Source organism: Cnephaeus nilssonii (assembly GCF_951640355.1).
Source record: "Cnephaeus nilssonii genome assembly, chromosome: 13".
NCBI classification, from domain to species: domain Eukaryota; kingdom Metazoa; phylum Chordata; class Mammalia; order Chiroptera; family Vespertilionidae; genus Cnephaeus; species Cnephaeus nilssonii.
This window is the reverse complement of record NC_137084.1, coordinates 61,061,401-61,086,143: the sequence shown is the minus strand read 5'-3', so window position 1 is coordinate 61,086,143 and position 24,743 is coordinate 61,061,401. Positions and strand designations below refer to the sequence as shown.

At 45.0% G+C, this 24,743-nt stretch overlaps 1 protein-coding gene across 2 annotated transcripts in view; it reads right to left on the bottom strand.

Annotated features, from left to right (window-relative positions):
• Window positions 1–24,743, bottom strand: part of PIWIL4 (piwi like RNA-mediated gene silencing 4) — a gene marked incomplete at its 5' end in the record, with an annotated part of 110,300 nt that overhangs the window by 13,988 nt on the left and 71,569 nt on the right. Inside the window, 10 exons of one of the 2 annotated variants that reach the window (XM_079789372.1) lie at window positions 821–1,005; window positions 3,417–3,528; window positions 5,133–5,250; window positions 6,306–6,426; window positions 12,909–13,020; window positions 15,651–15,848; window positions 17,316–17,396; window positions 18,943–19,064; window positions 21,619–21,833; window positions 23,636–23,761. In XM_079789372.1, the coding sequence (XP_079645498.1) occupies window positions 821–1,005; window positions 3,417–3,528; window positions 5,133–5,250; window positions 6,306–6,426; window positions 12,909–13,020; window positions 15,651–15,848; window positions 17,316–17,396; window positions 18,943–19,064; window positions 21,619–21,833; window positions 23,636–23,761 (1,390 nt within the window). Of the gene's footprint in view, window positions 1–820; window positions 1,006–3,416; window positions 3,529–5,132; window positions 5,251–6,305; window positions 6,427–12,908; window positions 13,021–15,650; window positions 15,849–17,315; window positions 17,397–18,942; window positions 19,065–21,618; window positions 21,834–23,635; window positions 23,768–24,743 lie in introns of both variants that reach the window. The other variant, XM_079789373.1, reaches the window with a different exon arrangement.

Genomic DNA, 24,743 nt, shown 5'->3' with positions numbered 1-24,743 from the left:
AGCAACTCTGTGTTTAAAGAATAATTTCCCATCCCAATGAGGACATCTGCATTTCCACCATCACAAGGGAAGAAGTATCCTTACTAAGGATAGAAAAAGCTCCTTGCTAAGCATATCCAGCTCAATAAAATGAGACATGACCAACTTTACGACTTTTTAAAAAGCAAAACAATGTTCAGTTTGGAGTGTGCTTGGGTATGTCTGGATCGCTTACTAAATGGAAAGCAACTAATTTATCTTTCTCATCCCCCCACAAACCGGCATTATCTAACATAGAGTAGCTACTCAATAAATGTTGAAAAACTAAATGAATGGCCTTGGTTTTATCAGAAAACTATGTAAATGACTCATTTTATACTAAAGTAACAGCTCAGAAAAACTTATTTCAGATCTATTTTTACATCCAATTGTAATGCATAAAATTTACCAAATAAGTCAGGAAGTGCAACTTTCATTTTTGTACTATCCCATTTGCTGTTAAGTTTTATAAATATCTAATGTGAAAGAATTAAAGAAAAAAGCTGAAAAGGCAATATATGGATTTATACCCGAATGACTACTGAAAGTAATGAGACTATTGCCTTAAAAAAAACCCTGAAAAGATAAGTTTACAAAGACCAACATGAAGTATATTTAAACCGTATGAAAATTTAATCATTGCAAAAGTCCATTTACTTAGAACTATCTTCTTGGCACTTTCTATTAGGAAACTTTGCTGAGATAAAGAAGCTTTTATAGCTAAATCAGCTCTCATTTCCTAGATTCTAACCAAACTAAACACATATAAGAAAGGTTGGGGTGACTGACAGGGCATGCTCACATTTTGGGATAGTCCACATTAAACCCCATGGAACTTCCAACTCTTCTCAAGCAGCTCAGAAAGTGCTCGATCATGCTTTCAGCTCTGCTGCTACATATAATCAGCCATTTACACAGAGACTGTGCACTTAAAATCTTGCAACTTCGAATATCCTTGGACCAGTCAGCAGCAGACACAGGTTGACACTGGGAAAAATAATGACCATGATAGGGTTGAGCATTTTATTCAGAAAACAATTAAATAAAGAGTGTGAAGACGGTCCACATTGTCTTAAGAGAACTATTTAGTACAGTTTGCTATTCAGACTCGAAACACTGATATAAGCTCTGCAGGTGTAAACAGAACCCAAGGTGCTTCCTGGGAGTGGAGGCATCTGAGCATCACCCCAGTTCGGCCATTCATGGCTGCAGAGCCTTAGACAAGTCCCTTTACTTCACAGGCCTCCACTGTGCGCAAAAAGGGGATCTGGTTCAAAGATCTCTAGGTTCCCTTCCAGCTGTAAGGATCTCTGACCCTGACTATGAATGGCTCAGGTGAGCAGACTGTCCAATTTGGTCTCTTTACTCTAGGCATCTAAGTAGGTCAAACAGAAAATGCTGATCACTGATACTCCAGGTCCTCATAGTAAAACCAACAAACCCTACAGGGCAGTTAAGAATATATGTATTCGAGGAGGAGCTACATCTAGGAGCAAAGATGAGGCCAGGACGCAAGCTCCTTGCTCACTCGGGAGGTTCCCCAGGTGACCAGGGAAAGCAAGCTCCCTGCACTGAAGTGGGGAGACATGAGACTGGTCACTAGTCTTCTGCTTATATCCATGGGCTGAACTGGAATAGAAGAGTCCTGGGTATGGTGAGCCGGGAAGAGCCACTGTTAGAATTTAGAAGAACCACACTGCAACCTACTCCCTTGCTCCTCCAAGTGTTGTCTTGCAGCAGCATGGCTAGCTGCTGTGAACTTGTTGGAAACACCTAGTTCTGGGCCCCGCCCCAGACCCACTGAATCAGGATCTGCATTTTACTAAGTTGCCAGGTGATCCATCTGCACTTTAATGTTTAAGAAGCATTATCATCCCCTTGTTTTACAGACTCCGAAGCTGTGGCTGAGACCGGTTATGGGGCAGTTGGTGGCAGTGACAGGCTCAGAATGCTGGTCTTGACATTTCAGCCAGGGCACTTTCCACCAAGCACTCTGACTTTCAACCACCAGCCATCCTCACGATGCTTTGACATTAGGTGGCGAGGCAGGGACTCAGCTCCAAGAGGAGACCTTAGCCTGAGAATGAGGGGGAAGGGTTAGCCCTCCCATGAATGGTTCTGTCTGGAGCCAAGGTTTATTCCTTCCCATTACAGCTGGTATGAGGAGAGCCATGGCCCTCTCACCTACGCTCCCACCTGTAAGGGCGGGAAGGAGACCAAGGACAAATGCCCAAGGCCCACTCTCGTGCCCGTGAACCTTTAGTTTACTCATTTCCTGGAACCCAATTCAGAAAACCAGAATTCGTCAAGAAGTCAAGGCCCAGCCACATGTAGCCACCCCCCACCACCTCTAGGGGGCAGCCTCTTCATTTTAGTGCTCTGTCTATGGAGACCTGTTTCCAGGCAAAAAATGCAAGTAACGCTCAGACAAACAGGACTTTACTTACGGAGATGATGAGACAAATCATTTTAAATATTTAAATCCTGCTTTATATGTGGAACTAAAATTGAGCTTCTCTTTATTGACTCCTGACCAAAGTCCTAACGGGGGCCTACATTTTAGTACTTTACAAGATTATGTTTTGTTTTTAAAAGTAGTTTCCCCTCGGCTTCTCCAGTAAGGTGTTGGTAATTTGGAATAGGTTAACAAAAAGAAATGATGAAAAAAATCTCCATTCTGCAAACATAAGCCATTCGTTGCTCAGTTACATTAGTTTAGACATGTCAGTTTATATCAAATAAGGCAAGAAGAGAGCCTTTACAATAAAATAAAATGTCACTGGATTTTGAAATGGGGAGGAACATGGAAAAAGTAGAAAGATAATGCACAATTTTGCAGAGAATAGATTCATTTCTTCAACTAAAGCCCTAAAGAAGCAATGATTGGTCTCTTAACGTTTCAGAATGCTTTCCTCCCTAAATGCTTTGGCTGGGGATGTGCTCTGGGCGAATTTCTTCATGTTTATGCCCATTGAGCAGCATTTTACTTTGGGATAAAAACAACTCTGGTATCATGAAAAAATGTATTAAAATTAACCTTCACCAGTTAGTAGAATTTTCCCAGGTACTATGATTTTTTTTTAGTGACATAAGAGTACTAACAGTATCCTATAATAGGTGGGCATGTTTTAATTGCAATGGCTTAAAATACCATTTTTTAAAATGCACCTTTAAATGTGACACCACATCACACTGACCTCAATCATGTCCTCTGGGTGCCCTAAGCCGAGCAAGTACCCGGAAACTGAAAAGGAAAACAGAGGGGACCTCGAGGTTTAGGACAAAGGGAGTGTATGAACATGGGCACAGAGAAACCTAATGAATATGACAAGCCCACTTGGTCACTCTGGCGTATGATGGAACTTAATGTTAAATAAATATAAAATCACTGCACTTACTATGTGGTCTTGCATTAATATTTTTTCAGAAGGCACAACCCGGCCAGTCAGTGACATCTGGCATCCAAAATGCAGCCCCCAGGTCTCCAGCTCAAAACGAGCATCCTTGTTTCTGTTGATAGAGTTGAGGCTTAAGTCATTCAAGTGCTTATTTTCTAAAGAATTTAATAATTAGAGACAGAATTATAACTTCCTGAATTATTCAGAGACTGATTTTTTGTTTGTTTGTTTTAGGATTCCCGACTTATTTCTAATCACTAACGGTTTTTCTCCTGCTCAAAAGAATTACGGGACAACTGTGCCCATCTGGGACTGGCAGGGATGGAAAAGCTTCCAGTGCGGCATGTTGGTTAGCAAAATGGGCCTGTGAGTCAGACAGACCGGCTTCACTCCTAGTGCTAACATTTAATGATATGTGACCTTGAGCAAACTCTTAAAACTTCTTTAAAGATTTTTTTATTTTTTTTATTTTTAGAGAGAGAGGAAGCGAGATCAGCCCAGCTGGTATAGCATGGTGGTTGAGCATCCACCCATGAACCAGGAGGTCACGGTTTGATTCCCGGTCAGGGCACATGCCTGAGTTGCGGGCTCGATCCCCAGTGTGGGGCATGAAGGAGGCAGCCGATCAATGACTCTCTTTTATCATTGATGTTTCTATCTCTCCCTCCCTCTCCCTTCCTCTCTGAAATCAATAAAAAAATATATTTTTGAAAGATCATTCTACAACAATGTTGCCCAGTAGAAATATACAGCAAGCCACATATTTCATTTTAAATTTTCCAGTAACTGCACTAAAAAAGTAAAAATTAACAGGTACAATTATTTATATACATATATATTATTTAACCCAATGTAGCCAACATGCAACCATTCCAAGATGTGGCATTAACCACATTTTAAGTGCCCAATAGTTATGTGAGGCTACAGTACTAGACAGTGACGTTTTAGGATGTCAGCAGGGAGAACCAGGGAGAAGCTCAATTTTCCCATCACAGGTTACAGCTCATTGTCACAAATGAGTGCTGGAATGCCATCTGAGAATCAGGTGTGCTGAACCGAAGGGCACAAAGGTATTCCTAAGTTTAAAGAGTACACAGAGGAGTTTTCCTAATGATCAGTGTGCTGCGGCCACTCTATTAGGATCTGAACATTCCTGACCCTGAATATTGGGGGCCTGGAGTGGTAGTTTGGAAGGATTTTGTTTTTGTTTTTGAAAATACATTTTTATTGATTTCAGAGAGGAAAGAAGAGGGAGGGGGAGATAGAAACATAAATGATGAGAGAAAGAATCATTGATGGGCTGCCTCCTGCATGCCCCCTATTGGGGATCCAGTCCACAACCTGGGTATGTGCCCTGACCGGGAATCAAAATGTGACCTCAATCACTGACCCACACCAGCAGGGCAGATTTTGTATTTTCAATGACAGCCCTTTTCTTCATTCAAACTTTTATCCAGAGCCTCACTGTATGAAATGGATGAAAGCAGAGCCGTCTAGTTGAAGTGGGTGGTACTTCTGCCAGCGTGACCCAGGACAACACAATTCCCAAGGGCCTCACTCTGAGACAATAGGAATGAGACATTCCCACCAGGGAATGAAACATTCCACAGATCAGCCAGGTCTATACCGAGGCCTTCGGCAGGTACACCCTAGTCCTGGGGAGGCGCCCCCCCCTGGGGAGGCGCCCCCCCCCCCCCCCCCCCCCCCCCGCCGTACCTCTGGATGTCATCAGCAAGCCTTGCCAGGCGCTGCTGCCTTCCTTGTGGACTGAGTCGCGTTTCTTCCGCCACAGCCTTCATCAGTTGGAAATCCGAGGTTGCCTGGCTAGTCAGTCCTATGAAATGTAAGCAAAAATAAAGTGAAAAAAGTGAATACCTAGTCTACAATGTAATCCCAACCCATCTCAGGCACAGTGTAAGCTTTTCAGAGTTAGGGTCTGGATAGCACTCGCCAATAGAAATGATGCCACACGTGTCATTTTAACTTTCCTAGTAGCCACATTAGGGAGGGAGGGAGGGAGGGAGGAATGAAGTTACTTTAAATAGTATGTATTACTTAACTCAATATATCCAAAATACTATCATTTCAACATGAAACCAATGTAAAAACTTTATTGGGTTATTTTCCTGTTTTTTATTCTAAGTCTTAGAAATCTAGTCTGCATTTTGCACTCGTGGCACATCCCTTAACCACATTCGTTACATTTCAAGTGCTCAGTGAATGCATGTGCTTTCTGGCTACCCTATGGGACTGTGCAGATCTGGACTATCAGAACACCACTAGACTAAGCATCCCTCCCTTCAAGGAATATATCCTTACGAGCATTTCTAATCGCAAAGTAAACATCTACACACCCTCACTGGTTCGAGCAATACGAAAATGTAAAAAGTGAAAGTCCTCCCTCCTTAGTCCCACCCCGACAATCAAAGGAACGTGATGAAAAGTACTCGAGACAGTTACGCAGATTCCACTCTACAGTGAAGATTACCTTCTGGAAGCACAAGCAAAAGGAAAATAAGGGTCCTTTTGGCACAGGACACGGGAGAAACAGTCCAATCACTTCCTAAACTAGTGAGTTTCAAAAAATGAAGAAGGGCAGCAGCTTGGGTTTAGAAAAACATCCGGGCCATATTTATTTTACATCGAAATAACAAATGGAATACACGAGATGAAGAAAATAGGTAACCTTTACTGTGCCAAGCAGTTTCCAAAGGGCACTCCATCCTCCCCACTTTCTCTACTACTAAGTAAAGTCTTTAAGGGTCCCTCCTCCATGGGCTGAGTTCATGCTCAGGTGCTCAGCTAACTGAAGGAGGTCCTGCCCACTGCTAAGTGTCAGAAGCCTGCGCCCGATCAGGAACCTGCCAGAGCATAAAACATAAACTTTACCTGTTAGGAAGCAGAGCTCGGGTATCAGGTGAACCATCCGAGCCTCAACGTCATTTCTCTTGCTTTTCAACAGACTAACAAGCATTGGCTGATGTAGGTCAGATAAAGTAATATCATATTGCTATAGAATGCAAGATTAATGAGGGAAAAGTTAATAGGGAAACTGTAAAATGAGCATCTCTGCTTATAAACAACAAGGTAATCACAAAAGAAACATAAGCAAATATTTCAATGAAGAAAAAAAATATCCCATGATTACCTAGTCATTTCTACTTCCTTCTTCTCGGGTTCTATCTTTTATATCGGAAGGCCAGTCTTTAATTATCTTTTACTAGAGGCCCGGTGCACAGATTCATGCATCAGTGGGGTCTCTCAGCCTGGTCTGCACCCTCTCACAATCTGGGACCCTTCAGGGGATGATGGAGAGCCTGTCTGGGTTCAATCCCCACAGGCCAGGCAGAGGGGCCCCACCTGTGCACGAATCTGTGCACCGGGCCTCTAGTATGCATTTAAGATCTTTAGTTAATCTCTTTCTGCCCTGACCCCTCCCCCGTACTCCCTTCCCTCTGAGACTCATCAGTCTGTTCCATGTTCCCATGCCTGTGGTTTCTGCTCCTGCATTGAGCGTCTGCCCCTGGTGGTCATTTTGCATCATAGCTACCAGACGGTCAGCTGGTCCAGTCGCTTAGGTTTTTATATATATATAGATAGTACACCATTGTTCTGTCTTGTTTTCAATCATTTCCATGCTCTCTTCTGGGTTTCACCCACAGAGGAGCCTCCAGCTGGCTCCATACACAGTGCCCGACCCTCCTGTAGCTGCCTCAAGGCCAGCATCTCCACTTTTGATGACTCAGATGGGCTGCCCATGCATAACTAATGGGCTCCAAGATCCCACATTCATTTTGAAAATATCTATACACAAGTTGGAGGCAAGGGTTATTTTAAGTCAACCTCAGCTTTCCCAAAAAAAGAGCTTAACTTCCAGGGTTGTCAGATGTTATAGGGAAGCAGCTGTGAAGTCTGGCAAATGTGAATCTGACCCCCAACCCTTCTACTTAATTGGACGAGGACACTGGAGAACTTACCGTATTTTCCGGCGTATGAGATGACTTTTTAACCCAGGAAAATCTTCTATACGCCCAGTTGTCTTATACGCCGGAAAATACGGTACCTACCTTTCCTCACCTCTGAAATGAGAACAGTAGCTCAGAAATAGCCCATGGAACCACTAGCATTGTGTCTGGTTTTTTAATGAGCTCCAACCTCACCCCCTTGCTTCTCCAATTCCAGTATTTTCAGAATTTCAGTATTTTCACCTTGCCAAAAGTTCATTTCTCTTCCAAAGGCAAAGGTTCCAATTAACATTCATTTCCAGTAGAATTTGCTCAACACTAATGACTGAACAACTGGAATTATGAATTACAAAATGCCTGGGCACTGTGTGATGCTGACATCAATACTCATAACTAAGTAAGTAATAAAAAATAAATAATAAAAAAAAAGAAGTGAGAGTGTCTCCACTTCAATAAGGACTTTTAGTCATTAAAATAAAAAACAGTTTAGAAAATTGCAATTTAAAGTGTTATAGCTACAAAGCTTGGAGAGCCTTTGTAGAAGGAAGAGTGTTTATACATGACTTCATTAATTCAGTACACGTCCTGGGCCCACCACGTTCCGGGAACTGCGGTGGATAAGTTACCTATAAAGCAAGGTAGATGAGAAGCACAAATAATGATATGCTAGGTACTTATATTTTTCCTCATTTAACCTTAACAAACCTATGAGGCATATTATCATCATCCCCTTCACAGATGAAGAAAGATTATGAGACATTAACTTTCCCAAGGCCCCATAACTGGACATTAGCACGGCCAGGGTTTGTTACACCATTTAGCACTTGTTACACCATTTAGCACTGGGTCCTGGGGAGGGGGACGGGAGTGGGGGGAGAAATGGTGAGACAATTTATGGCTTTTAAACCAGAGAAGGCTTTAGGAAGGACGCAGAGTCCAGACGGCACCTTGAAGAAAATGTGGGGGGTGTAAGGACGCCTGGGTAACAACCTGAACAAAGCCGGGACATGTTCCAGGAAGAGAATGTTCTCTGTGTGTGCGTGTTGTTCTGTTTTCTTTCTTTTTTTGTTTTGTTTTGTTTTGTTTACCTTCTCATTGTGGGGGAGGGGGGAAATATTCTATTTATGTGGAGTATGGCCAGAATTCTTCCCCCTATGCTAAGTCATGAGGTAAACTTTACCCTGTTCCTTGCCCCAATGTTCTTAGCCTATGAAAATATCTTTTATGAGAAAATAAAAGAGAGAAACATACAAGTCAATTATCAACACGTCCTTCACTTTGAAAGTGGACTACATCATAATTTAGTGTTCCTTTCCTGGACAGGGAGGAGGACATTCTAGAAAAAGGCACAACGTGTTTCTTTTCCTCCCTAATTACAAGATAAATGTAGTGAACAAAACTCATTTCAAAGAAAGTGAGCGGACTTTTACAAGGCCTCCCTCTTCGGCATGTCACAGGTCCTGACATACCTCTGGCTCAAGGAAGAACCAACTTAACCACACAGAAAAGAAACCCAAATGTTGCACACACTTAGTGTTCAACAAACACACACTCTGGAGCACATTTTATGCACAAGATGCCGTGTGAGGCATGAGGCACCAGGGGTTAGCCAGGCGCCGGCCCTGTTCTAGAAGGAAGAGTGTTCTGGAAGCAGTGGGATAAGTGGTACAAGAGCTCCGAGGACAGCCGGCTCTTCTGTGACTGTGGCAGGAAGCAGAGTCAGAGAGGACTTCACAAATGAGAGGACAATGACCTTGAAGCCAGGATTTTACCCGCTGGCGAAGGAGAAAGGTGCGGGGTGGCTTTAGGCAGATTTCTTTCTGAACCTGAGCGAAAGCTGAGGAGCATTTAGTGGCAGCAAGTGGACTGGGCGACAGCAGCCTGGGGTGCGTGGTGGGGATGCCTCGGGACACGAGGCTAAAGCTGAGCTGGGACAAACTGTGTGATGCTAGAGATGAGAAGGGGAGGCTGGGAAAAGGGGGCAGGGTCTCCACTGTTCACCCAGTGCTCCCCATGTGCAGGCACAATGTGCTAAATGCTCTGTGTGCACTATTCTCTCGCTCAGTGTTCACACCGCACCATGACAGCAGGCAGATGACTCCTTACCGACGACACTTCACATTCAGGGACTTGCCCGAGGTTACACAGCTATGCCAGGGCCACCTTATTCCAGGGCTAAGCTCTTACCCACAGTTCTGGGCAGTGTTTCAGAAAGCTCTCTGGTGGCAGTGAGGATGATGGGTCCGTGAGGGTGGGAATCCAGAATTCCCCGGGTGGGATGGGACTCCGTGAGAGGTTCTGCACTGAGGTGTGAACCGGGCTGGGGAGGGCACGGGCTCCAGGGAGAGTTCAAGGATAAAGGAGGCAGTGCAGTACTCATCTTGGTGACAACCGGAGGAGGTGAGGGTGAAGCAGAACAAGGAAGCCAATGATTTCCTGAGACGCAGAAATCCCAGGAGGAGCGGAAGTGAGAAAGACAATGAATTCAGCACGAATTATGTTAGTTTGAGATGCCTGCAGGATACTCATGCAAATATGGTCTGAAAATAGAGATGAGTATGTAATTGAGAAATGAGGGCAAGGCAAAAATAGTATATTTGAGAGGTCTCAAAAGATGAAGAACAAATCCTGTACGAGAGGACCATGGAGAATAATAGCATTTAAGGTTTGGGGGAGGGGATGGGGGAACCGTCAAAAGAGGCTGAGAAAAACCCATCTGAACCCTCATGGAGAACCACCTGGGATGTGCCCCAGAGTCACGGCGGGCAGGCCAGCCAGGTGGGCGTGGCCACTAGTGTCACATGCCACCAAAGGACCATTAGGATGAGAACAGTAAGTGAATTTGACCTTTAAAGAGCTATTTCTGAGGCAGAATAGTAAGAGGCTAGGGAGACTCCTTCCCAAGTGGAATAAGGGAAACTGAGACAAAATAATTAATCAAGGCGAACAGTCTGAGCAATTTACAGCTCAAACTGAATCACAAGGTTTCATCTTCCCTCACCAGGGACACTTAGGATCAAATGGTTTACACAGGTCAGACCATCCCCGGGCAGACGGGCCTTGGTCCCAGTCCCTCTTTGATGACATTATTTGAAAATAAAACTAATCAGAAAATAACTCTGATGCCTCTGTAAGCACATTTTGATGAATCAACATACTGAAGGACACACCTGGAAAACTAATGAATATTCTGTTGAGACCCCCACTCCTACCCCAAACCTCCCCTAGGATTCCCACTGGCAAAAAAAAAGGTAAAAAAGCCATAAGACAAAGGAGCCACAGTGAGCTCTCACTAGAGCCTGCCCATGCCTTGGATCTCTGCTCTCTTTCTCCTAAACTCTAAGGTCCCCACGAGACTTGCAACCTGGGGAGCAGTGGGCAGAACTCAAATACTGAGGTTGCTGAACCCAAGTCCCGTCTGACCCCTCAGTCTAACACCTGGTGCCATTCTCACTGTCACCAACAAAAGCAGCCCACCTGGGCTCATTTCTTTCCTATCCTATATAATAAAGAGGTAATATGCAAATTGACCATCACTCCAACACACAAGATGGCTGCCCCCATGTGGACACAAGATGGCCGCCACAAGATGCTCAGCAGGGGAGGACAGTTGTGGGCGATCAGGCCAGCAGGGGAGGGCAGTTAGGGTTGACCAGGTCAGCAAGGGAGAGAAGTTGGGGGCGACCAGACCAGCAAGGGAGGGAAGTTAGGGACCACCGGGCCAGCAGAGGAGGGCAGTTGGGGGTGATCAGACCTGCAGGGGAGGACAGTTGGGGGAGGCCCAGACCTGCAGGGGAGGGAAGTTGGGGGTGACCAGGCCAGCAAGGGAGGGAAGTTAGGGGCGACCGGGGCAGCTGAGGAGGGCAGTTGGGGGTGAACAGGCCTGCAGGGGAGGGCAGTTGGGGGTGACCAGGCTAGCAAGGGAGGGAAGTTAGGGGCGACTGGGCCAGCATGAGAGGGCAATTGGGGGTGACCAGGACTGCAGGGGAGGGCAGTTGGGGCAACTGGGCCAGCAGGAGAGAGCAGTTAGGGATGACCAGGCTGGCAGGTGAGGGCAGTTAGGGGCAATCGGGCCAGCAGGGGAGCAGATAGGCGTCGATCAGGTTGGCAGAAAAGTGGTTAGGGGCAAACAGGCAGGCAGGCAGAAGCGGTTAAGGGCAATCAGGCAGGCAGGCAGAAGCGGTTAAGGGCAATCAGGTAGGCAGGCAGGCAAGCGGTTGGGAGCCAGCAGTCCTGGATTGTGAGAGGGATCCCAGATTGGAGAGGGTGCAGGCTGGGCTGAGGGACACACACCCCCGCCCCCCGTGCACGAATTTCGTGCACCGGGCCTCTAGTAATATTTCTAAGAAGCCAAAGCAGCCCCATCTAGGCTCTCTCCTGTTGCTTCTCCCATCCTAAGCCCTTCCTTCATTCCACTGTCCCCAGCTGTAATAAACGTACTCTCAAAATCACCTGGACTCACGCTGTGAAATCTTTCCTGCACGATGTCAGGAACCCACACACTACAGGACGGCCCAAGGCAAACCCGCCCCAGGCCTGGTCCCAGACACCAGCCTGCAGAGGCTTCGGGAAGGAAGAACTGAAGAGGTGCTTGGAGCTAATGAGGGTGACTTTCTAAAGAAATTAGCTAAGCAGAAAAAGGAGACCGCTTTTCTTGGAAGTGCGGAGACGTCAAGAAAAGGATTTTGCTTTGTGTTTTTTGTTTTTTAAAACACCTGTGAGATTTTTCAGACTCTCTGGAATACGACTATCCATTAAGGAGAAGGAGCCTCTGAAGAGAACTGTAGGTGGAGGTGGGGGCAGGGGTGATTGTGATCCTTGTGAATCAAGCTTCCAGAGGCAGCAGGAGATTCCATCAGTAAATGTTTGAGTACCTACTACTACGTGCAAGGCACTGTGCTTGCCGTGGGTATCCAGAAATACAGAGCTCAAAGTCCAGAAGGGGAGCTGGACCATTCACATCCTACCCATAATGACCTGCTGCAGCTAAGTGCAGGAAGGGGGGCCATGGGGAAAGCTTCCGGGGGCTCCCCTAAGACTTGACAGCTGAGCTGAGTGTTGAAGAGTGTTTAGTGGTTGGCTGGCTGTGAAGGGGTGTCCAGGAAGAGGAAGCAACGTGTGTAAAAATGCACAGGGAAGTCACCACAGACCATATGAAGGGAACGGGAGGGGTAAGGGAAGAAGCTCAAGAGGCAGGGAAAGGTTATAAAGGGTCTTGGGAGTTCTGCCCAGGAGCCCCTAAGGCAATGGGGAGCCATAAAAATATTTTAAGCGTGGAAGTGACATTATCAGATATGCTTTTAAGAGCAATTACTCAGCCTACAGGAAGAAGAACAATAGGAGACAGGATGAGGGTCTGGGCCAAGCCAAGGGTGACAGGGATGGAGGAGAAGGGACAAGTCAGAGAATCATACTGGAGGCAGACTCGGCCTGACAATCTGAGGAACCTGTTGGACTTGGAATGACATAGGGAGATTTCTCTGAGCTACGAGGGAGGGAGATGAGGATGAAGGGAACAGAGTCCGACCTGCTTGTAGTAATCCACATAGGTGATCTCCGTGCCGTCCCGCTTCTGGAAGGAGTGCGTGGGCTTCACCGACCAGTCAATGTCATCAACGCGATAGGTCCGGTTATTATATCTGGTAAATGCAAGAAATCTTAAAATTTTTTTCAAGTCATATAAGATAAGCAGCAGTTTCACTACACTTTTAATTCAAAGCATTAGACTCGAGAATTTCAGAAATATGAGAGTAACACAAAAATAGTCACTTTAAAACAAGTGATCAGCTCTTATCTGCAGGAGTAATAATTAATTCTTCACTCTACGGGGCGGGCGGGGGGGGGGGGGGCGGACCTCTGTATTACAACAAAGCTGGCAGAAAACTTGTTAGACCTCAAACTGTTTTTCTCACTGATAGACACTCTGACTTCCGGTAAATCATTCATAAATGTTGGAAGGCCAACCATTGTTCAAAACTTCCCCATCAGCTTCCAGTGTCACACAGCTTTTTTTTTTTTTTTTTTGAGCCCCTAGATAACTTTTCTTTTTTAATTTTTTAAAATTGATTTTAGAGGGAAAGGAAGGGAGAGGGGGAGAGATAGAAACATCCATGAGAAAGAAACATTGATGGGCTGCCTCCTGCATGCCCCATACTGGGAATCGAGCCTGCAACCCAGCCACGTCCCGTGACCTGGAATCAAACCTGCAAACTCTTGGTGCATGGGACAATGCTCAACCAACTGAGCCACACTAGCCAGGCCCCAGATAGATTTTCTGATTAAACAAACTAATAAACAAACCACCGAAAAAAACAAACACACACACACACACAAGAAGAGGGTTAATCAACCACTGGATTCTGGTATGCTGCTCTATCTTCCATCCAGGGCTGGCCCTCAGCAAAAATGCAAAGCAGGTCAGCTAAGATCACTCTAAGCTTTTGTCCTATTCAGGCTGTGTGGCTGGAGTATCTCCTCCTTACCTTGCCAGGTGACTTTAAATCAGTGAGACAAACCAATCAGGAAGCTCAAGATAGGAGAAGAAGGAGGCCTTCTCACCCCAGGTAGTGTGAAATCTAACCAGTCCCGCCTCTGTGCTCTATAAACCAGAAAAACAACTTTCCGGGGGACTTCTGAGCCAGACTAGAAGGCCGGCAGGTCCTCCACAGGAAGTGTTGTGGATGAGCAACAATATGCGGAGAACTTTTTGGTACTCAGGAAGTTACCTCATCTGCCCGTGTGTGATTGAGTGCAAGGTGTACGGAAGGCAAATTATGTACAGGCAAACATGGAGGCTTGAAAGGTCTCAGCCTTAAAGACCTCATACTCTTCTAGAGAAGAGGATGTGGGCCTAATGTTCTATCTTATACTGTCATTAAATGAAATAAATGACAATGAAGAGGTGGCTATCAGCAACGAGGTATGGGAGTAGCACAGGGGAGGGCACTGAGTAATTCCAACTGGGTGGACAGGTGTTGGCCTCTGAAAAGCAGTGACGTTTGAGCTGGGCTTTGTGGAAGTACATTTAAAAGGCAGAATTAGCCTGGCTGGCTTGGCTCAGTGGTTGAGTGTCGTGGTTCGATCCCCAGTCAGGACACATGCCCAGATTTCGGGCTCAATTCCCAGTGTGGGCATGCAAGAGGCAGCTGATCAATGATACTCTCTCATCAGTGATGTTTCTCTCTCTCTCTCCCTCTCCCTTTCTCTCTGAAGTCAATTAACATATATTTAAAACAAACAAATAAATAAGAGGCAGAATTAGGGGTAGGGAACCCAAGTGGAGTGCAGCAAGAGATAATTCAGGCCCATGTCAGATTGTGGACAGTCCAGAACACCACTCAGGAAAGTCTGAACTCTAGACAACTGAGAACGGCCAGGTCTTCTAAACAAATGGTGAACTGATCAGATCTGTGGTCAGGCCGATATCCTTGAGACAGGCCAGCAAGCCAGGACAAGTGGAATAGGGAAACTGAGAGAGATAAATGGCCGAGCAATTTACAGCCATGTAGTGAATCTCAAAATCCTATCTTCCCTAACCAAGGACACTTAGGAGTAAATGGTTTACACTTTCCTTCCCAACTAGAGGGCAAATAGCTTAAATCACCCTACTCAGGGAGACAGATAGCAGAAGTCCAAGTAGTGCCTTCTGTGACAACCACACCCAAGGACAGATGAAGTTAAGGGACTAAATCTCAGTATGGTGCATCAGCATAAAGCTGGCGAATATTCTACTGAGACCCTCCCCAAGACTTCCCTTAAACTCCCAGCCTTAAACCCCTCACAAATGACCCAGGGTGCACTCTCCCTCCCAGAAGCACGCCCAAGCCTTTCCCTTCCCCTCTTCCTCCCTCTCAGACGTTCATCTCCTAAACTCTAAGGGACCCCATGAGCCTTGCCACGAGGGGGGCAATGGGCTGTGGCAGCTAGTCCCGAGCTAACCCCTGAACCTGCCTCCAAGACCCCCCCTTTTCTCTGACTTCTCAGTGAGCCAAAGCCGCCCTGCCTGGGCTCATTTCCCCACCTGTTCTCTCTCCTCTTGCTTCTTCCAGCCCAAGGCCGCCCGTGTCTCACTGTCCCCAGCTTTAATAAATGCACTCTCGAAAACCACCTGGGCTTGTGTTGGGAAATCCTTCCCGCACAAGGCAAGAACCCACACACGATAGGCCAGCCAGGTCCCTGTCCGGTAACGCCTTGATGCTATCCCTGTTCCCAAATACCATCAGTAATTCGTTCTCTGGGAAAAAAAGATCATTTAAAAGCAGGCTTTCACCTTGTAAGGACAATGAGCCCGACCAGCTGTTTTTCGCACATCTGGGTGAAGCTGGGCATGCCAGTTTGGTAGCAGAGAGCAGTCATGAATTCCAGAACAGTCTCGTTCCGCAGGACTTTATAGCTCACATTAGCACTGAACAGGAGCTTGCTTTCAAAGTATGACACAGAAATGGCGAACCCCGGCCAAAGGGACAACCTTCAAAAAAAAGTAATATAAAAAAGAAAAAAAACATTTTAAAACGGTGGTTTAACATTCCAATGCTCTAGGTTTTTATGAAACATTTTTTTCTTTAGTCTAATTTCTTCCATTTGCTGACTAAAAACTTCAGGTATTTCCAGCTAGAGTGTCTTTAAATACGTATTTAAGGTCAAATATATTCCTGTACAGCAGGGCTTCTCAATCTTGACACTAGTGGTGCTGTGGACTGGACAGGCTTTTGTTAGGGGCCATTCTGCGCATTGCGGGATGTTTAGCATATCCTGGCCTCTGCCCACTAGGTGCCCCCCGCATCCTCAGCTGCAACAACTCAAAATGTCTATAGACATGGTCACATGTCCCCTCGGGGACAGAACTGCACCTGGCTGAGAACCACAGCGTGAAAACACCTGTGCTCTGAAGAGCACAGTGACTCAGTGGTGAAGACAGGGAGAGACTTAACAACCAAGGTTAGGGAATGACGGAAGTGACGCCATGTACAGACATACAAAAGAAACTGTAGCAGAGGCTACAGCTCCTTCCCACACGAATGAACATTACAGACTGAAGTCAAATATGAGAAAAATGACAAAGCGGCATGAAAGAGTAAACAAATATTTTTTAAAAAATCATTTGTTTATATTTTTGTGTACTTCAGCCACTGTTTACTAAGCCAGCCTTCACCCACTCCAGCCCAGTACACACTGGGCCTGTGAGAATTCCTAATCCAGGTGGAAAGATAAGCACTGGGGATGAACAGCAGGCCTTCTGTAGACCACGCTGCCACTCTGAATTAGCATGAGGAAAGACCCAACTCCCCCCACCCCCCTACCCCCACCCAGCCTGGGCCTGGCAGACACCTTGCCAGCATTTCCAATCTTTATGTGCTTCCCCCTTTATTTACGTATCTGTCCTGGGCGGCTGGCTGCCTCTGTCGTCAGCTTGGCCACATAGTGTGGAGAGCAAAACACCCAGTTCTAGACACAGCTGAGCCCTTGCTCTGCAGCGTCTACTCCCCAGGTTAGAGTGGACATTCTGCAGGCGTGCCTAATGGTTCTACCCTTCACTGGGGTAGTTTAGTTGACTTGTTTGTCTGACCTCTGCTTACCCGATGATTTCATGCCAACCTCCCGGCCACGCTAACTTCCTGACAGCGAGAAAACAGAACACTAACTATGTGGTAAAGCATAACATAGCTTATTCCCCTTTCATTATTACTTGTCACACACACAGTACTCAGTTTCTGAATTCTTTCTAGGATGTCTGATCGTGATCTAGCACACTAATATCAGTGGCTTCGCGTGGCCACTCCCCCATTCTATAAAAAAACTTGAAATTTAAAAAAACCCATTACTTTCCATACCATGGAGTCTCTCATAGGAGGCATAACAGTATAAAATTGCATCGTAAATTATGGTGCTCACATTATAACAATTTCAGAGTAACAGAGACTATAAATAAACCTACTTGTGCTGGGGAATTTCCACTGGCTCCGAAGGCTTATAGAAGTTCCGTCCAATTTGGTACATGGACAATTTTTTTAAGATCCTGCAAGTATATATATATATTTTTTTTACTCTTTGGTAAACATCAGTGAATAACAGTGTAATTCTAAGTTTGTACCCTTCCTGAACATAATGGTAAATATAGGTAGAAAGTAAAGATCTCTCATAGCCCTGGGAAATTCAGATACTAAAGTACATATGAGTGCATATATAAGAACGATAACTTCATATTTGAGAATGACATACGAATTAGTATCTGTCTGGACTTAACTGCAATGGTAAGTATGAGGCCACTGAAAGCGTTTCGATGGTGGTTCTAACCTTCTGGTTAGCATGGATGGGGTGAGGCAGGCCATATTTGAAGGCTCTTCGGGCCTCCTCCCTATTTGAGATGAGAAAGCTGTTTCTAAGGAGGCTGTTCAAGCTGCCCAGGTGCTGCCAAACAACACGGGTGCCTCTTCAACAACTAATCCTGGTCCCCTCTGGGATCTGCCACATCACTGCTCTGAGGCTGTCCAGTTCATCCGGGAAACGTAAGGGTTGGAAGTCAGAAAACGGGGGCTCCAACTGCATGATTCTGGTTGTAGATGTCATTGAGCCTCAGCCTTCTCATCTGTGAAATGGGGGTTTTCATAGTACCTGCTTCAGGGCACTTGAGTGAGGATCAAATAAGATCAACTACAAGCGAAAGAGCTTTCTAACTAGAAAGCACCTTCAAAATGTCAGCTGACTTAACATAGTCCTCTCTCAGGGAGGTACAGGCAAGACTGGCTTCTAAAGGGCGTTACAGGGCACTGAACTGAAGCCCAGGTAACATCTAAAGATGAGAAGCCCAACGAGAATGAGAAAATAATGTGACCTAATCAGCAAAACCCCAAACTGCCACAGCCATCCTGTCTAGAGTTCAGTGTTGAGCAAAGAGCTCGAATCTTCGGCTAACAGGTCACCTGGCTGTCCACACCAGCACCACGGAAAACAGTGGTTCGCCTGCTGTGTGTACCCACGTGCCACCTGGCAAGCTTGCTAAAATCGTGCATTTTCAGATCCCACTCACGAAATTTTGTTCCCTGGGTCCATTGAGGGGCAGGGACTCTGCGCTTCACCAAGCCCCACTCAACCCCCAAATGACTCTGAAGGCAATGATCCGCATCAGTTTGAAGAACTCAGCAGCTTAGCCACCGCCTTCCTTCTGCCCCTGAGTGACAGCAGAGAGCAGATGGCAATGGCCTTTCGCACTAAAATAATCAACTAGGAGAAAAACAATCCTTCGATACTAACCCAGACATACACAGCTTTGAGGAGGAGGAGGTAGAGGGTCCAGAAAAAGAAGGGAAGGGGAAAGGCACCTTCGCCGCTACCACGGGACAGCACAACCCTGGAGTTCTGTCTGAACTCAGGTAACACTGGACAAGAGCGAGTAATGCCAGTTCGCTAGGGACACGAATACATGGAGGCACATGGAAAACTGCTCTAAGGATGGCGTTGGGGCTGGCATATTGCCCACACATGGTTGATAACCTTAATACCCAGGCTCCGTGCTGGAAGGCATCATCAGCCTGATTCAAATTCCCGTTTAAGACAACATTTACTTTTTGAAGATGATGCTGAAGACCTGGATGCACACGGGGGAGCTTGCCGGCAGCTCCCCGGTCAGAGTGATAGTGATCTTTACGGTCTCGCCTCTTCGAGTCTCACTTGACAATTCTGTGACCTGGGAAAAGAAGTACTTCATATGCACTCCACAGGGGATCCCCACGTGTGCAAGGCAGCTGTGACGAAGCCGCCGCCACTCAATACAGGTTAACAGAAACACAGCTGCAGGGCTTACCTTGTGAGTAATAATGTCATCAACACGTTATGTCTTGTCTCTGAAGGGGTTATTGTCTCTGTATCTTGCTAATTCTAGAAACGCAATACATCTCACTACTCAGTAACTTCTTAATGGAGAATAAAAACCAGACTCGGGGTTCAAAGATTCTATCTAACGTGAATTCCAGGGAAGTGGCTCTTGACTTTTTGGGGGGTGCAGGTGGGGGAATGATTAGGTCACAAATTACTTTAAGAGTCTGATAAAAGCCGAAACCGGTTTGGCTCAGTGGATAGAGCGTCGGCCTGGGGACTCAAGGGTCCCGGGTTCGATTCCGGTCAAGGGCATGTACCTTGGTTGCAGGCACATCCCCAGTAGGGGGTGTGCAAGAGGCAGCTGATTGATGTTTCTCTCTCATCGATGTTTCTAACTCTCTATCCCTCTCTCTTCCTCTCTGTAAAAAATAAATAAAATATATTTTTTTTAAAAAAAGAGTCTGATAAAAATCACAGACATTCTCCCAAGGAAGTGCCACACACGTATATACCACAGTGATGTACATAATGTACCCATTTTCAGGGAGTCCATGGATTTCAGACTACCGCCTCTCAAAAGTTTATTCATGAAAAAAAGGAGCAGAGAAGAAGAGAGGAAGAAAGCAAAGGACAGGAGAGACAAGAGGGGAAGTAAATGTGGGGAAAGAGAAGAAAGTGGTGGAAGTTTAAATAGACTAGAAATCTGATTTTGTTGATTTTGAAAGGTCTAGAGAAATCCCTAGGGCTCTAATAATCTGGAACAATGTTCTAACACTAAAATGAATTCATGAATAGGTTTCTACACCAGCTGTCCAACTAAAGTAAAAGCCCCTGAAACTAGACAGAGCTCCGTACAGATTTTAGGAATAAAAGAACACACACACACACACACACACACACACACACACACACAGAATAAACAAGTCAGTCAATACAAATCAATGATCAAGGATTTTTCAGAAGGGTAAGCAATTAGAAGAGGTCAGTTCATTAGCAAGCACTTACGTATTTTGCCTTAATTTTCTATAGTTAAAGTGTTGTTTTAACTACTTTTAGGTTGAACCAAGAATGTAGGGTAGGCATGGCTCATTGCATGGAAACAAAGAGAAGCAGGTTCTTTCCCAGGAGCTGAAATGTTCATTGAGATGACTGCTTGCTTCAGATAAAGTTGCAGAGAAAGCAGAGGTTGGGGAGCTGCAGAAAACGCTCACCAATGCGTGGGAGAAGTCTAGCAGCCAGCAGAGCTGAGGGGCTCGCACTGCCACAGGCTTCAGGACGAAGAACGAAGACAATAAGGATGGGGACCTGGGTGTGTGGTTAGGATGGAGGGGCAGCAGATGGTCCCCAATTGAAGCATACCTTTAAGATTGGTATCAATGGCTCACGTTTCATATGATGACACAAGTCATGAAATAAACGACAGTTTTAGAATCGGAGATTGATGTAACGTTATTAGGATACATGAGCACAACTGTGCAGGAGCCAAAAAAGATAGTAAACTTAAAGCCCTGACGCCATAGGCCAAATGGTGTTTCTTAAAGCCTTGCCTATTTGGGGAAAGGCTTTAAGAGGATGCCTATTTCACCTGGCCGGTGTGGCTCAGTTGGTTGAGTGTCGTCCCATGCACTAGGAGGTCACCAGGTTCTATTCCTGGTCAGGGCACGTGCCCGGGTTGCAGACTGGATCCCCAGTAGGAGATGTGAAGGAGGCAGCTGATCAATGATTCTCTCATCATTGATGTTTCTTTCTCTTTCTCTCTCTCTCTCTCTCTCTCTCTCTCTCTCTCTCTCTCTCTCTCTCCTTCTCTCTGAAATCAACAAAAATACATTTTTTAAAAGATGCCTGTTTCACCCTAGCCGGTTTGGCTCAGCGGATAGAGCGTCGGTCTGTGGACCAAAGAGTCCTGGGTTCAGTTCCAGTCAAGCGCAGGAACCTTGGTTGCAGGCTCCTCCCCAGCCTGGACACTGGTCAGGGCACATGCTGGAGGCAACCAATCGATGTGTTTCTCTCACATCAATATTTCTCTGTCTTTCCCTCTCTCTTCCACTCTCCCTAAAAAAACCAATGGGAAAAATATCCTCAAGTGAGGATTAACAAACGAACAATAACAACAAAAATAATGCCTATTTCAAGGAAAAGTCACCTTTTAAAAAAAAAGTAGTTGAAAAAGTGGTGTTTGTATTACAGCTCTTATTTTCAAACTGCCAGACCATCAACTTCCTAATTAGGAAATAAATTACTGATGAGGTCTCAAATTAGGAAGTCTTTTTGCTCTCGGCCATGGGAATAGGAAAGAAGAAAGGAGTGAAAAACTCATTCCAGCTGTCAGGAAAATCAGCTGACCTCATAAATATACATGGATGAGCATTAGTATATGCGCATGTGTGTGTGTGTGTATGTATTACAAAGTAATCATACTGTACCCTTTCTTCTAGCTGTTCTGAGAGAAAAAGGATGACACCATCGAATGCCTTTGCTTTGTTGGAAAGTTCCTTCTGACTATAAAGCAAAGCAATTCTCAGGCTTCTAGATTCCAAATCTGGCATATATGTCACATGATACTGGTAGAGCTTCCAGTCCTGGGGCAAATCTAAGCTAAAAAGATTGGTGACCAGTTTCACGGGTATTCCACTGGAACCTGAGGAAAAACAAATAAAAAACATTTTATAACAAAATAAAACAAAAAAAATATCACCATGTTAATATTAATCACATCATTAAAAAATTTATTTGCATATGCATAGTTGTTTCTGTAAAGCCAGGATTCTTGCTCGGTGACACAAGACAAGCTAATCAACCTGCAGCCTGAGAGCATTTATAGAGTCCTATAAACATATGTTTGGGAATTAAAAAGGGATTCTGTGTAAAAGAAGTCTCATAAGAACATGCGAGCAGACCTGACATTCCTGTCCCTGGGAGAAAAGAAGCATCTGAATTCAGCTACCCTAGAACTCCTTCCAAAGCCCTGATTCTGTGCAATTCCAATCAGGCCGACTGATATTTTAGGATGATGCTCTGAAATTATGCTGCTCTCAAACGATGAAGACACTGTCCTGTTCTTACCACGAATACAACCCCCAGCCTCTTGGAAGTCCAGGTAATCAAGTTAACTATACTTCTGGAAGTTCTGAAACAGTTCCATCGGTGGCTAGACGCTCTGCAAATCCCAGAGAAGGCCCTTGGAGATGGAGGGGGGGAAGCATTGTATCAAATAGGCACTATTTTGTTTTTCTCATGGAGGGAGTGGAAACATGAGCCCCCACCGGTGATAAGAAAGAAAAAGTAACATGTGTGTCTCAGGATTTCCTCAGCTTCTGCCTGTGGCACAAACCTGCTAGGAGCAGGGATTATTGTGTTATTTTAATTAAACAAAAGCTTTCTTTTGTTCTTCCAGATCCTGAGGAGATGACAACATATTTTTGCTGCTCACTCATGGACAAAGAGACGTCATCCTAGAAGGTTAAAGCTAGGCAAGATGCTTCGAGATCATCTACACCACTATTTGCAAACTAATCGTGACCTGTTAGTGCTGCAGTTATGAAAGCGCGTCAGGCAAACCACCACGTCTCCTGAAAAGACTAGAACACAACAGAAGCGGATCAGAGTGCCTCGCGCACCGTTGGGGCGAGCACTGGTTCACGAAACTTTGTTTCAATTATATGTGTGCACTGCTGGATAACAATATATACATTTCTTAGTTTGTTGCATCGTTTTAAAAAGTCTGAAAAAGGCGCTAGCTGGTTTGGCTCAATGGATAGAGAGTCGGCCTGCAGACTAAAGAGTCCTGGGTTTGATTCTGGTCAAGGGGACATGTCTCGGGCTCGATCCCCAATAGAGGGTGTGCAGGAGGCAGCCAACCAATGATTCTCTCTCATTGTTGATGTTTCTATCTCTCCCTCCTCTCTGAAATCAATGAAAACATTTTTTTTTTAAAGTCTGAAAAAAGGCTGATTTGCATGAAGGAGTCTTAACTTTTGGGAAGGAGTCACAAAGCCTTTGGAGAATCCAATGAAAACAACAGACCTACTTCCCTGAAAATGCATATGCCCACAATTCTGGGTGCAATTTCTGGGTTAAGAATTCCAGAAATAGGCAACACTTTTCTTTTGCAGCTCAAGTCCAGAAACGGTATTATTCCCGCAGAGGAAAAGGGTTGGAAAAGAGACAAAACATCTTCTTAACTCCTATCCCAGTTGTAAGGAGAAAAATCTTTTCCACAAGTGAAATGTCACTTTGGGGAAAATACTACTATTTTTATTAATAAAAAAGAGAATGGAGACTAAAACAACGGGTATCTAGATAATACCTTGAATATAGCAAATGTTCAATAAATATCTTTTAAGTTAACATATGAACTTATTTATTTTAGATCTAAAAATTAAAATTCCTTAAGCAAGATTTGGTGACATTAAAAAAATAAGTCACATGAAGACTGGGTACCTGTTTTGCAGTCTCTCACATGGGCGAGTTTCTCTCTGGTACAGACCCCCAAATCCATGACATCCGGGAAGATTCTCCCTCCTCTTTTCATGAGAGTACACTCAGCATTACCAGAAGACACGACATCTTTACCTAAAACATGAAGAGAACGCCATAAAAACTCATACTTTTTTTAGGGATATTTTTTACAGCTACTATATAAAAAAATGCATCTACAACTAAAAGTCAGATTTTTGTGGTTTTTAATAAAACTGACACACATTACCGAAAACCATCATGACTATACAGAAGTCTTCAGCATAAAAATTAAAAATCGGGGACACATGGCATGTTTTGTTATAAATAACAGACCCTGAGTTAGTCCTACCTCATAATACTTTGGTCTTCTCTGATTCCCCTCGTGGCTAAGCTCTATCTCCCAATGTCCCACTCCATACCCTCATATGCTCTCTCTCCTTCAGCGCTTGTGTAACACCCAAAGACCAAGACTGTCCACACCAACTTTTGCACAGCTTGGGGCAGAAGCTCTCATCATTCCCATTCACAAGAGAAATGCCCAGAACACTGCCATCAGTTTTTATGCTAGATCATTTCCTGGAGAATGCAAGCCAACATTTCATTCACCTTTGGACATATTCCTCACAGTTAGGTTCTAGAAAAAAATAAAATTAAAATCCAATGACTATTTTTGCTAAAATGAGTACAAAGAGGTGTTGATTTTTAGATATTACTTGGACTTTCTGAAGATAGCAGGAAGATCCTACCTAATAAAAGAGTAATATGCAAATTGACCGCACCTTTGCTATGCCTAAGCCATGCTCACCAGCCAATCAGGGAGAGTATGCAAATTAACCCAACCAAGATGGCGGTTAATTTGCATATCAAGACAGCGTAGGAAGAAGCCAAGCACTGCAGAAGGGAGCGAAGCTGCGGAGAAGCAAGCAGGCAGGGCAGGCGGAGAAGGGAGGAAAGCAAGCGGGGCAGGGGAGAGAGCAGCAGGAAACCCTATTGCAGGAATCTTCCTGCAAGGGGCTACTAGTATAAAAATAAAGACTATTATCAAAAAGTGATATGATTCATAGTGTGACAAATCTCTGACTTGACCACC